This window comes from Phoca vitulina, unplaced genomic scaffold (genome assembly GCF_004348235.1).
Source record: "Phoca vitulina isolate PV1807 unplaced genomic scaffold, GSC_HSeal_1.0 scaffold64, whole genome shotgun sequence".
NCBI classification, from domain to species: Eukaryota; Metazoa; Chordata; class Mammalia; order Carnivora; family Phocidae; genus Phoca; species Phoca vitulina.
Window position 1 is genome coordinate 4,376,920 of NW_022589767.1, and position 15,426 is coordinate 4,392,345.

General features: G+C 35.5%; 1 protein-coding gene across 8 annotated transcripts in view; it reads right to left on the reverse strand.

Moving 5' to 3' along the window:
- EPS8 (epidermal growth factor receptor pathway substrate 8) overlaps positions 1 to 15,426 on the reverse strand; it is a 199,053-nt gene that overhangs the window by 51,156 nt on the left and 132,471 nt on the right. For 7 of the 8 annotated variants that reach the window (XM_032391808.1, XM_032391802.1, XM_032391804.1 and 4 more), the window contains 3 exons: positions 12,253 to 12,332; positions 10,080 to 10,156; positions 75 to 142 (listed from right to left, as the gene is read on the reverse strand). In XM_032391808.1, the coding sequence (XP_032247699.1) occupies positions 75 to 142; positions 10,080 to 10,156; positions 12,253 to 12,311 (204 nt within the window). In that variant the 5' untranslated portion in view covers positions 12,312 to 12,332. Of the gene's footprint in view, positions 1 to 74; positions 143 to 1,560; positions 2,402 to 10,079; positions 10,157 to 12,252; positions 12,333 to 15,426 lie in introns of those variants that run through there. The other variant, XM_032391809.1, reaches the window with a different exon arrangement.

Consider the following 15,426-nt stretch of genomic DNA (forward strand, 5'->3'; position numbering starts at 1 on the left):
TTCTGATTTTACCACCAAATTTTTATGTCCCTCAAGGTTCATTCTAAATTTTAGCAAACATCAAAACATCTTACTTCAACACGATATTGGGATATATCGGACACACTGCTGACACTGTCCCGAGCATAATTCTTCCTTTGTTCTGAAAGAGAAGTTGAAGAAGTCATTATTTACCCACTAACAGGCTGAAGTTCATGTATCAGTGTCTTGTGGCCATCTCTAAAACTAGTCTATCTCACATATAAATACAGTAGCTGACAAGTCACCATTGTGTGGTATATCTGAAAACACTCATTATTCACATTAAATGAAAAAGCCAATAGAAAGCTTAAATGATATGCAAGAATAATTTGACCCAATACAAATTTTCAGAATCCCAAAGGTAAAATCTAGATTATTAATGTTGTAAGAAAAAGAGTTATTTGGTCTAAGGGTTTTATTAATCAGATACCTACTCTTTGGTAAAAAGACAAAAACTGGCTTGTACCTTTCATCTCTTAATGTACTGAGAACAAAACAGAATTGCAAAATACTGTCACAGATACTGTATTATAGGAGTTAGACTACATTATCAAGATAATGGCCACTATAAGGAACATCTCCTTTCACAACATCCGAACTATGGAAGAGTGTCAGAGGAGATTCAAAACATGATTTAATCATACTGATAGCCATTAAACTTTAACAGTTTCCACACAGCTACAGAACAAACAAATGTGATACTCAGAATTGCAGATATCACCTGTTAGAAAATATGAGAGAGTTAGGTAGAAAGTTACTGCACCACACTATTGAAAAAAGCAAAAATAAACATTTGTTTTCTTTTGTAAAATGCTGCAAAACCAAAATATAAAATATGCAGAGGCAGTATTTTGTATTTGTTTCTTTCTAATCAAGTAACTTGCTTATTTGTAAATTCAGAGTTGCCCTATTCTTTCTAAAGCAGAATGCTCTGATGAAAAAGAACCCTAAGTAAGAACCAGAAGATTAGTGTTTCTAGCTTTGGTTCTGTCACTAAGTAGAACGCTAAATTAAGGCAAGACGCTTAGCTCTGGACCTCAGCACTCTTCTTGTAAAACAAAAGGGTTAAACAAGATCAAACCTCAAGACTCCTACAGTACTAATATTCAGACCCACACAGACACAAACACACACGCACACATGCACACACAGACACACACACTCCTCAGTTTTCCTAATATCTAACAGCTTTTCAACAATAAACACGTTTTTTTCAGTTAATATAGAAACTTTTAGATCTTCCTACAACTTCAGAAGCTGAAAAGTTCTGCTGAGCATGAAAGCAAAGCAAGTACAAAAATATAAAGTACATGTATAGATTCGGAATGTTAGCAGAATATTTGAAAACTGATAAATCACTGTTTCACAATACATAGAAAAGTAATTATCTTTTATATTTACCTTAAACCTTAGATGAAAAATATCCATATCCCTTATATTACATCAGCCTGATATTATTGCGGTATATTCTATTTTTGCTTTTGCAGCATTAAGTTACTTAATAGAAAAAGACACACTACAAAATTCAGTATCTTCTACCTTTCTTTTTTTGTTTGGATGATGACCTGAAGAAGTATGATCCATCTGTTCCTACCAAAATAATGTGATCAAAAAGAAAGATCTGGTTTCACCTTAAATTTTTCTATTCCAATATAACAAAACATAATCTTCACTTACATGACTGTATGCTACATATTAAAAAAATAAACAACCATGATTTTTTCTGATTATTAGCTGAGCATTAATCAACGTGAGATAGTAACAAATGGATAACTGTTCTCAGGAGAACCACTGAAATGCAATATATAACTGAGGAACATATCTGACAAAAAGCACTTTGAGAAATAATCACTATTTCAGAATCACTGGTTTATCACTTTCTAGCACGACTCTCTATGGCAGACTCAGGACATGAAGGTGGTTCTGTTTCCTATGGTCTGACCGAGACAGCAAAAGAAATGGCAGTGGTTGCCATGGTATCCAGTTGTGATATGGCAACCCCAGGACATTCAAATGCTTCACCAAGCCTTTCAGATAAGTGATCAGTAAACACAACTGAAACTCAACTGTATGTTTTGTAATTAAAGATTCTCATTATGAAGTAGTAAGAATGTGTTCTCCCACATTTTCAAATACAGTTTCTTAATCTCATAGAAACATATTTTATAAGTACAATAGAAAAACACTACCTATTTGATAGTATTTGTAAAAAAACATGACATTAACTGATCACTGACTGCCTAGAAGGTGTTATTTCTAATATTCCAAATGAAGAATCCATTTTAGAAATTCTTAAACTGCTTTCTCTCCAATACTACATAATATATAAGACGCTGTGTTACAAGAAATTACCTTTTAAAGATCCTAATATATAAATGCCATAAAATGGATTTATAAATAAACTAGTAGTTCTAGTGATTTAAGTCAATGAATAAATAAAGGTTAATATTAACATTTTAATAGGAAAATTTTGAAAGAAGTTTCCTGAGAGGCAATTATGGTACATTTCTTTTTTATGAGAATCATATGTACTCTCAAGTACAGTTGTAAATAGTAATTATGCTCTTAAGCTGAAAATCTCACCAAAAGTTTAAAAAAGTATGAGAAATCTAAATGAAGTCTCCATGATACTCAAGGTAAAGCCTCCAGTGACGTTCCCCACTTTAACAATGGTTTTCAGACTTGGCCACACACTAAAATGAACTTGGAAAAACAGTGCCTGGGTCCCACCTGCTAGAGATTCCAATGTGACTGATGTAGGATGCAGTTTGGGCACTGGGATTTATAAATGGCAATCCTATTGTGCAGCCAGGACTGAAAACCAAAATCTGTACAAACGCCAACTCATTGACTACATGTTACTTCTCTAAGCTGCAATTTTTTCTTTCCAAATTAAGAGCGTAAATCATGGGACAAATAGTGTATTAAGTAATAACTGAATAAATCTGGCAGCAGAGTTTTGGGTTTCTCGTACTATAGGCTACTCAACTGCTGATAAAAAGCCTCAGTTTCTATCTCCTTATCTCTCTCAATCTGCATTGATTAGAGGCAGGAACAAACTTTACTTGATTGCAGTACCACTGGTTGTGGTTTTACTGTTTTTCCTACTCGCTTTTATACCACAGACCAGAATACACAAACCCAAAGAAATGGAATTAGGTGAATTCAGTAACCAATGATGAAAATCCTTTACAGATTATTTTCGCATTATTGGATTGATATGCTGCTGGCAAAACGTGATAATTCACTTCTAGATTGGGAACATTAAATTCAGGTTACGTAAGACTTTGAGTGACTATGATACATCAGTGTAGGTTCATCAAGTGTAACAAATGTACCACTCCGGTGAGGGCTGTTGATAATGGAGGGCTATACATCCAGGTGGTATATGGGAAATCTCTGCAGCTTCCCCTCAATTTTTCTATGAACCTAAAACTACAAGTCTTAATTTTTTTAAAAATGTAGGTTTTGGGGTGCCTGGGTGGCTCAGTCAGTTAAGCGTCTGACTCTTGATTTCAGCTCAGGTCATGATCTCAGGGTGGTGAGATCAAGCCCCGCATTGGGCTCTGCATTCAGTGTGGAGTCTGCTTGAGATTCTCTCTCTCCCTCTCCCCCTTCCCCCACTCTCTCTCTCTCTCTCTCTCTCAAAAGTAAAATCTTTTTTAAAATGTAGGTTTCATTTACTTCTATTAGTAAAATGGCAACTATAACAATACTCAGGTCTCAGTATTTAAACATAATTCCCTTTTGTTGATATTGCTGTTTATGCATATACAGCAAGATTTGTAAAAGCTAATATTCAGGGGCGCCTGGGTGGCTCAGTCGGTTAAGTGGCTGACTCTTAATTTTGGCTCAGGTCATGATCTCGGGGTCGTGAGATAGACACCCACATCAGGCTCTGCGCTTAGCGGGGAGTCGGCTTGAGGACTCTCCCTCTCCCTCTGCCCCTCCATCCCCATGCTCTGTCTCTCTCTCTAAAATAAATGAACAAATCGTTAAAAAAAAAAGAGCTCATATTCAGATAATTTTATTTTCTCTTTCTCTGAAAATAAAGCATAGCTTCGAAGTAAGGATTTGGCAATTAAAAAGAAAAAGAAGTAACATAAAAGCAGCTGCTGAGTATTTATTTCTCTCTCTAAATAAAACATTGGGCTACAGCTCCTATTACACTTTACACTTTCAAGCACAGTAAAGGAGAATTCCTTTCCCACTATTTTAGTGTATAATTTCCACAGAGGTGAGGTGCTTAATGGGAATCAGTGAGGAGCACCAAGTAGTAAGTACAGCCTCTCATTATCTAGGCCGCCACAATCAGTTTGACAAATCAGTACCAAAACCAAGATACTGTTTGTAAAAACAAACAAGGTCATTTTTTACATAACTACATTATTTAAGAATTAATTTCACTGGCCTGTTCAACAAATCGTTAAGACAGCTTATCCCATGAGGAGAAAAGAAGCTTTAAAATTTTCAGGTAAGGTGGGAACACTGCCAAACTGTCTTTCTGAGTCACAAAGCACTAGCACACTCTATGAAGCTGAACCTTGACTCTAACATTGCCTGACTTCCTGATAATATATAATCATGGGCCACTGACTTCTTAAGAATTAAAAAAAAAAACTGTTCTTAAAAAAGAGGATTTAAATGTTTTCTCCAGGTAAAATATACACCGTAAATGATGAGGACAGAGAAAAGAGAAATGGATTTTCATTTCTGAATGCCACCTGAATGTGTAAGAGATCACCTGGGCTTCAATTCTGACAGTTACACAAAGGTACTAACTCCCAACCAAGATCAGAAGATAGAAAGAGACAGGAAGAGAAGAAAGGTAGGTACAAAAAAAAAAAAAATATGTGGGGTACATATCTATTAAGAAAAGTGCTGTATTCAGGAATGTTGCTATGAGAAAGATAAGTTAAGCACTGGGTAAAAATACAGAAAAGTTTATAGTGAGATCAATCATACAGAAACTGATTGTATGGTTTATAGATTACTTACACTCAATTCTTACCAGTCCCTCCTTGAGAAGAAAAAAGAAAAACAGGAAAGACACAAATATATTTTCCTCCTTGCTGGCTTCACAAAAAAGTTCAAACTTAAGGCTGAGAGTTGAGAGAGTGCCTATCTATCATATTTATCCAATACTATTTGGCCTCCCGACAAAACAAATCTCAAAGTTACTATAAATGTTAGTAATGACCAAAAAAAAAAAAAAAAAAAAAAAGGCTAACTGGTAATTCCCTGAAACTTGAGTTTTTCTGGATAGAGGATGACTTTAAACAGCTGATTATTATAAATGGTTATATTACAAATTCAGTAATATCGAATATAAAGAGAAGTTACTTTTCTAGGAAGTTCAGCTATTTAGAACACAGCAAAGCCCACACTTAAGTAAGTCCTCTGAGTGGCAGACCAATGTCACAAGGTCTATACATTGAAACTGGCACATTTTAATATGCAGACTTTAATGGGACTCTCAATTCCCCGCTCAGAACTTATTTACTCTACCAAAGATTTTCTTTCTAGTTTTTCAGCCCATACGTATCAGAAGCAATGCTAGAAGAAGGCACGTTAACAACAGGCAAAAGTAACAGGCTTGGGACACAGCCACACAGAAAAAGTAGCCACAAAGATTCAAAAGGGAAAAGATTTTGAATGATTTGGTGTAAAGGTAAAGACTACAGCCTCTGAGCACATCACAGCACACAGGCGCGCGCCCACTGATGACCCTCTGAGTCATCAACAGGAGATTACAGGCACCACACCCTGATGGAAGGGAATGTTTAACATAGTTTACAAGTACTTCCTTAAAAATGATACTAAATTTTAGTGCTTAGAGACTTTGACAAGCAGCCTAGCTAGAGAAAAATACAAAACTTTCAACTCCTCGATAACAGTAGCCAAATGAAATGTTACTGTCATGAGGTATGTGGAGGAAAATGAAATTAATATTTATTTTCTCTTTATTTATGTTATCAGGGACTTTGCTGATGTAAAGCCTCTCACATGCTGGCTTTGAAATTTCTTGTATCATAATGAAGAAATGACAAATTTCTTGTATCATAATGAAGAAATGACAAAACAGGCTTTGAAATTTCTTGTATCATAATGAAAAAATGACAAAACAGGGTTATTAATAAACTGCAGTATATTTTAACTGCTTTCTTTGAATAAATTAACACATATCCAAAAGAAGCAAATGTATCATCATAATTGTATAGTTCACAGTACAAAAAACATATTTCCAGTAATATCTGGAATATAAGCTTAAAAAATATGATGAAGATTACTCCTTGACCCTGTCCAAGTATCACTGCGATTACACATATAACATCATTTGGAGGTAACATCAAAATATTAAGGGCCTTGATTAATCTGAGGACTGAGGACAGAAAGTGAGTTTCCTATGCTCCTCAATACCATGACAGACGCATTACTTCTATTTTCTCATATAAACTTACCACAATACTATCATCATTTCTATTTTGTAGATGAGGAAACTGGGGCCAACAAGTAAAATCATTTGCCCAAAGCGGCAGCCCTTTGGTAGAAGGGCCATGATTCAGCCCCAAATTGCTTGGCCTTCAGAACCCATGTTGCCTCTCTGAGACGGAAGTTACTGAGTTACAGAAGCAATGTGGGAGGAACATCATGGTGTCAGACCTGAAGAGCATTCTCATGAAAAAGACAAGCTGCATGAAACTCTAGAGGCAGTATCTAACCTGTGGCCAGTGTATAAAAAACAACGCTCATTACCATAGAACTCATGTTCCAGTGCACCAACTAGTATCTTCACATACCAAAGATGTTCATGTACCATCCAGGAAAGAAACTAATTCTTGAAAGATTTATTCAACTGGTTTAATCATTGTGAAAGGAGAAATTTTAAAGAAAATGCATACATTGTGATAAACTACATTAAAAACCTCTCCTTTATCAATTCCCTAGCCAAAAAAAAAAAGTTAGAACTTGAGACTGGGAGGCTAAACACTCAATGTTAACTAACTACAGTTGGAACTTCAGCTACAACTTGCTTATTGCAAAGGTTCGTTCAAAATCTGAACATATTTCCTCCCTGTCATTCACACCATTCATTCCATGGGCATTGACTGAGAGCCCCTTTTGGGAGGGAAGGGGGGAGGATCAGATACAAAGAGGAATGAAACATTACCTGCAACTTCAAGGAACTTAAAATCTGCTTGTTTCTAAACCAAATACATTTGCTAAGTTTTCCTTCTTCTTTATAAATGCCTCTTGGATTTGCCCTTTTCTTTCCCTTCTCTTTATATCCTCTGTTTTACCAATACACTGTTCATTTTTGTCACACTATGCAAAATTGTCACATTTTCTTACAATCAAGATTTTTAAAGTTATGCAACTCGGACAAATCATCTCATCTTAGAAAGGAGCCTCAGCTTGTTCTATATGTAAAAAGGGGAAAACAGAAATTTACTGCTTATAGGCTGGTGATTTTCAATCCTCAGATCTATGATTTTTTGAAGAAGCTCCTAACACAAAATAAACATTAAAATTTGCAAATGAATTCTACTTTTTATCCCTTACCCCTTTCTTAGCTCTCTGAAAACAGATTTTTGGATCTATGGTATTTGTGAGAAGATTAAGTAAGACTCTTTCGTCTTAACAAAAGTCTTAGGGCTACTATTTAGATGTCTGACTTACCTATTTCCATTCATACTCATCATATCCATCCTCAATACTGCTATGACAGTGACCCAAGACAACAGACCTTTTATACCCCTGACTAAAAAACTTCACTGGCTAGGCATTTCCTGCAAACAATGTCCAAATTCCTTAGTATGATTCTTCCCACTGTGGTCCATGTTTAGATAATCTTATTTCTCAATGCACCACCTTGCACCCTTCAGTTAAGACCAAACCGTTTGCAGTCCATTCATTCATTATATCCATTCTACAAGTATTTACTGAGCGTAAATTTTACATTAGCCACTGTGCTATGCTTGGGGAATCATGAAGTAAGCAAGGCAGAGATGCACCAACTTCACAGACCTCACAGTCTAGTTTATAAAGGGTTCATACTGCTGTTTACAGCACCCATCAGCCTCCCAAATGCCTGGAGCGCACTACTTACATTTCAGAGTTCAGTTCAATGCTCAGCTCCTCTGTGAAATCCCTTCTGACTCCTACCCCCACCCACATGGAAGAACTGACCACCCCACTGCACCTCAGACACTGCCATCCAAGCTTATTTAGCTCTTTATCGTAACAATGCACTCACTAGTCTACCTCACCAAAACAGTGCATAAGCAATGACCATGTCTTATTCATCTTTGGAATGACTAAATTGTCATGGAAACAGAGACTATGAAGACCTTGGCCTGGCACCCAGAAGTACTTAATAAATATCTGCCTAGAAATGAAAGACTGAAGGAATTAATTATTTTGTTTTTTAAAAAAATAAAACAAAACCAAAAAAAAACCTCTTCTTTTTCAGTTTCTTCAAGTCATCCTCTAGACTGCAAGTCCCTTAAAGTCAAGAACCAAATATTACTAGCTCTGTTCTGTGCACATATTAATCATAAAATAAGCACCTGTTGAATATATTCTCTGGATCTATAATTCACAACTACTAGGACATGGTAAGGATGTCATAATACAGTCCTGGAGAAAACTGAAACCAACACTAATCAGACTGACAATACCATAAGAAAATATATCCGTGTATGGTATAAAATCCATTTTATAAATGTCTGATTTGAGTCCTAAGGCCTAGTCACTCAATACACAGGCAGAAAAAGAGTCACAAAACCTTAGAATTGTTCATTCTTACTACACTCAAGACACTGTAGATCCAGATAATGTAAAAAAAAAGGGGGGGGGCGGAGAGAGAGAATTCCAAATTTATAAAAGGGTGTTAGTTCCTATGGCAGATAATAATAAGGATACTTCCAACAATAATAGCAAATATATACACTACTTTCTGCTTGTCAGGTGCTGCTAGAAGCATTTTACATGTACTACCTCATTTAATTGTCAGATCAACTCTATGAGATATTCCCACTATATAGATAAGCAAAATTAGGTAAAAAAATCTTGTCCAAGATCATTCAGCTAATAAATGATAGAACTGAATTTGAACCCAGGAAGTCTGGTTCCAGAGTCTTTGCTCTTAACCACAGTACTATTCTGAGTCTTTTAACCATAATACTATTATTATTATTTATTATTGTGCAATAATAAAAGCCCATGCAGGGGCACCTGGGTGGCTCAGTCGTTAAGCGTCTGCCTTTGGCTCAGGTCATGATCCCAGGGTCCCAGGATTGAGCCCCGCATCGGTCTCCCTGCTCCACGGGAAGCCTGCTTCTCCCTCTCCCTCTCCCCCTGCTTGTGTTCCCTCTCTCACTGTGTCTCTCTCTGTCAAATAAATAAATAAAATCTTAAAAAAAAAAATTTTTTTTAAATAAATAAATAAATAAATAAATAAATAAAAGCCCATGCAGATCCTGTGGAAAAAATGCATTTCCAAACATATGTGGTATATTTCAGGAGTCCTCAACTTCTTTTTAGTAATGATTTCTATTTTATACTAAAGTTTAAGAATATATTATTTACACATGAGACAATCTAGAGAGGACAAGGGAAATTAAAGAATAATCAAGGAGAAAGCCTACTGGTTTCACAATACAGAAAGAAATGATACTATAACACTACCCAAAAGTTCAAGACCTATAAGGAAGAAATCCTGTCAACTGTCAGCCCACAATAAAATGGATCATTCATGAAGATCAACAATTATATTACAAATAATTAGCTAGGAAAATCCACCTAAGGCACTGATGCCATATTAAAGACTCCTCAGAAAGCACTGCAATACATCTGTGGTTCTAAATTACATGACAGTAAGCAGAAGTCATATCTTAGTAGCTTTTATAAAAACTCTTTTTTAAACAATCCTTATCTCTCACTATGTCACTCCAAATAATATAAACAAGACATGGGTTCAAATTACGAATTTGAATACATAATTTGTAAAATGTGGTTAGAAGTAGAATTATACCTCGTCAAATAAACACACATACCATAGAGGGCCTTTGCACTTGTTTTTGAACTGTGTTCTCTGTCCATTTGGGAAAAGGTGGGTGATGATCCATAGCCACTGTAACAAAGAAAAAAAAAAAAAAGGTCATTGTGCTGGGTTAAAGTCCAAAGTAAGCAATAAAAATTCAAAACTACAAATAAAAATTCCAATGTACCACAATCACCGTGTGTTTTTAAAAAAACATATTGAGTTAATGCTAACTAGGTTTGTCAAAATGAGCCAGATCCTGCTCTGGTCAAGAAACAGAATATAAACCACACTACCCCAGTGTGGACGAGGTAGGTGCAAATCACAGCCTCCTCTCAAACTCCAAGTCAGAACCTTCCTAAGAAGTCAATAAGGCTGAAACTATCTTAGAAGAGTTTAAGTTTGCCATACTAAATTGAATTGTGAGCAATGATCCAGGCATAAAAAGTACTCAATGACTTAACCTATAATGGAATAGACATTATTTTCACAAAAACTTAAAATGTAAAATAACACTTTATCATTAAATTTGACCACCTTTACCCTACTTCCAGCCTCCTGTTACTAATACGGGAGGTGGAGTAAATGTATCACTTGAATTTTAAAAATTTATTCAGTAAACATTTATTAACCCCAAAAATCTATTAGAATAAGGATTATGGCAGGGGACATGGTCTGTTAATAAAACAAGTAAGTAAAACCATTACAATAGAATGTGATATCTGGATAAAACTAATAGATATTACAAGTAAGATCAAAGAAGGATTCAATTTTTATCAGGATGTGCAGAAAGACTTCACCACCAAGTTGGCATTTTTGCAGAATATAAATTGGAAAGAAGCTCTATGGATAGGTGGAAAATTAAATGAGGAAAAGGCGTGTGGAACTGGCTCAATGACTAGCATGGTGTCCAAGGGGACAATGCATCTAATGGGGCATGCCCAGATTAGAGGAATGGCTTCAGACATAGGGAAGGCAAATAGAGGGCGTAAGAATTTTACATTTTTATTCTCTGGATGCAACAAATATTTTTATACAAGAACATGACATGACCAAAAACATTTTTAAAGAAAATAATCCAAATGGCAAGGTAACCAGGTAGAGGGTGCTACAAAAATTATGGTAGGAAAAAGGCCCTAAGTAGAGCTAGAATAGAAAGAAGGAAGAGACAGAAACAAGAGTTTCTTTATAGAAGAAAATATTATAAATTCATGATTAAGTGGATATTTATTGTAAGAAAAGGGAGGAAGATTGAGGGTGTGGCCAAACTTTCTGGCTTGAATAACTGATGGACAAGATAAAGACAGCACCAGACAATACTCCCCAGGTGTCTCTTACTGACAAATACTAAGGAGATTTGCAATGATCTTCGTAAAGAAAAAAGATGAAGTATAACTCTTTACAATGTGAATAACCTATGAATTCTAAAAAATGATGAGTGAACTCTATACCACAATGGCCAACATAAAATAACTACAATATTAACCACACCGTATAAGGAAACAGCAACTTACGTCAGGGACGTGATTTCAAGTTATACCTGGAGCCACAGGGATTGTTTTGTTTGCTTGCCTGATCTTTTTATTTGTTTTACACAGTGATAAGTAGCTTGACAGACTGGACTAGAAGACATTTAACTCTCCTCAGATGCCAGTATTTTATAAATAAAAATATAATAGAACGCTCCAGAGAAACTGAAATCTCTGAAGTAAAGAAATAATACATAAAATACCAGAACTGTCTTCTATTAGATCACTGTCACAGAGGAGGATATTACCTAACCATCTTTTTCTTTCCAGACACAGTAAACTTTTAAATTAGAATTAGAAAGAAATTATATATTAATGAAGAATAAACTACATAAAGAATTGGAATTAATCTTTTCAGTAAAAATATAAAACAAAGCCATCAAATCAAATCTAAAAAGAACCCCAACAGGGGCGCCGGGGTGGCTCAGTCGGTTGGGCTTCCAACTCTTGATTTCGACTTAGGTCATGATCTCGGGGTCATGGGATGGAGCCTCACATGGAGCTCTGCACTCAGAGCAGAATCTGCTTAAGGTTCTCTCCCTCGCCCTCTGCCCCCTGCCCCACCCCCCGCTCATGCACTCTGTCTCTTTAAAATAAATAAATAAATCTTAAAAAAAAAAGAACCCCAACAAATTAAATATAAACCTTCCAACTTACTTCATTTGAGCTGGATACATTCCAAAACCACTGGGATGATTAGAAATATGACCATTCATTGTGGTTTTCACTCCTGGGTTCTGAAAAAAGAAAGGTACATAGATTAAAGGTAATAAAAAGGTCAAGACATTTCAGTTTCAAGTTTTTCATTCAACAAATACATGTCACTGCCGGGATGACAGAGATACAAAGAGAACAATCTCCACCCTTAAAGTGCTCTGGCGCCAGAAGTGCAGATGGACATATAAACAAAGATTCAACTGGCCTTTAACATTAATGTACTAGAACGGTAAGCAAATTTAGGCAAGTAAAAGAAAAATCTAAGATATAGTTTTGAGTCTTCTACATATAGAAGGCATAACTGTATGTTCTGCTCTAACTCATAATCAATTCTCGGTTTTATGAAATGTTACTTTGTTTACTGTTTCATTATGCAAGTAATATAGGTTCATTAAATTTAAAAACCTGAGAACAGGAAAGTGCAAAATACAGAAAAGCACAAAGGGGAAAAATAGCACCCAGAGCCCTATCATTTAACAATCCTGTCAGTTCCCTCCAGTCTTTTTCTTGCATTTACTTTTCTTCTTTCTCCCTTCCTTCAAAGCACGTTTGACAACATCCTATACACACACACTTGGATACACCTTTTTTCCAAGAAGGTATCCATTTACATATTCCTTTTACTTTTTGTGAGAAAGCAATTTTAAAGTTAACACCAGATATTTAACTTCAGAAAACATTTTTAATATGTTTCACAAATTGAACAAATTCCTTCAAACAAGATGAATAAGTAAAACTTCTTGCTAAATCCAATGGCTTTTTCTTTCTTTGTTCTCCGAGACAGTACTGCTTACACCTGATTTCTTTTTTTTTTTAAGATTTTATTTATTTGACAGAGAGAGAGAGAGAGAGGGAATGAGAAAGCGAGCGGCAGGCAGAGGGAGAGAGAGAAGCAGGCTCCCTGCTGAGCTGGGATCTGGACACGGGACTTGATCCCAGGACCTTGAGATCATGACCTGAGCCGAAGGCAGACACTTAACTGACTGAGCCACCCAGGCACCCTACACCTGATTTATTTTTATTTACTCCTGGATACTTGGGCCTTCTTGGGTTCTGTGACACTAAACAATTCTGGATATTACCTTACTTTTCTGACTTTTGTATACATTATATTACTATGTCTTCTCAATAATGGAGAGGTAGGTAGGGCACATCCCAGCTTTATTATAAGACAAAGAGAGGGAGCAGCAGAATTAATAACTACTGAGTGACTATTATGTGTCAGGTAATATGACTGATACTTCCAAGGTGAACAAAACAGTCCCAGCTTTGGGTCAATAGTCTAGTGGGAAAAACAGTCACTTCGTTAAAAATTTTTTTCTCTTACGAAGGATGATATGGGGTCCATTTTGAAACGGCACTTCATTCAGATTAGGAGGCCGTAGAAAGCCTACAGAGAGAAATTACATTCAAGACCAGTAACTTCAAGTTAATTCTTTTTTCATTCTTCAAATCCCAGTTCAATCACAGTGTCCTCAGGGAAGCTTTGACTGACCTCCCTGAATAGGTAAAAGCCCACTATCAGACATTCTCAGACTATAAACCATTTTTCAAAGTACTTTCTCAAACTATAAGCAATTTTTCAAAGTACTTATCACAGTTATAATTTTTCATTTGTTTAAATTAATTCTTGACTCTTCAGTAGACTAGAAGTTCCATAAGGGCAGAGACTTGTTTAATGCTGTTTCTCAAGCAGTAAGAACAGTACCAGGCATAGAATAGGTGTTAATTAAATATTTATTCAAAGAAAGAAAAAAAAGAAGGAAGTCCGTGTCCCGCTTTTGAAAGACTTTATTGCATTCTTAACGATACAAAATTAATTCATATGGAACACACAGTAAATAAGTCCCAATGTATGTGGCTCTACTTTTAATCCACTAGAGATTCAAAGGGAAAAGCCAGGCTGACTGCCATAATTTTTGGAAGGGGTGAGACTTGACCTATTTCTTAAAGAAGAGTTAAGGATTTAGAAAGGTCCTCAAAACACTCAAGTTTAATTCAAGCTTTCCCAATAGTCCTGCTCATATTTATTCACAGCTTAGAAGCAAATTTCTAAATTAAGGAACAAAGAAATATTGACCTCTCCCCTTGATTTACACAATTACATAACATTAATTTACAAAATTACTACATTTACAAAATTACATTACACTTATATTACATTGTTATATTCTGTTTGCATTGTTTTTGTGATCTGATCATACTTGGATATGATCAGTATACAGATAAACCAGTTCTCTGGGGAAAAATTAAATCCTGATTTGTAGTGACTTCCATAGTATAAATATTTCCACTATGGCTCATCTCAAGCTATCAATACTTTTACAGCAGCTTACAAAATTCCTAAATATCCCACAGTTGGTTCTCATACGCCTATAGGACCCAAACAGAGCACATCATTGTTACATTCTAGAATTTGGGCCTGGAATAACATTCTGGATCTAGAGCCCATGGCTAGACACAGTCATTCACAGAAGCCTATAATTCTATTTCTGGCACTAACTAGCTACACAAGTCAATTAAGCCTCTGTTTCAATTTTCTCATCAATAAAATAGAGATAATTCTTGGGTCTTTCTAACTCACAGAGCTAGTGAAAAATCAAATGATGGATGTGTAAGTTTCTTTTAAAGTTTTTTTCTTTTTTTTTTTAAGTACTCTTTCAAAACAAGCTGGTTCGTTCAGTATATAAATTAAACCCCCAGGGTTTGTACTGATTTTGATCTGGTTTGCATTTTAAAACCACAGCAGCTGGTTTTAATGAAAAGTGATAGCCACAGCATCTCATCCTTTTCATGTTTAATTCTTCCTGACAGTCAAATAAATGCATGGTTTGTATTTTGTTTTTAAAACGGTGATCTGTCAGAGTAAGAGAATATTACAAAAGGGAATAGAAAATGTCAATTTGCTAAATTGAATTTTAAATATAGGAATTTTTCCTATTTGGCAATCACAGTGTCACTTGTCACAGATGCTCATGTAGCAATATGGAGTTTTCAAATATTTAAATATAGCAATTAGAGTGCACACCTTGCAAAGGAGACAATTACAAATGCTTGGTTTTCCTTCAGGCTTTTAAAAGACATATCCAAATTATAGCTATGTAGACCATATAT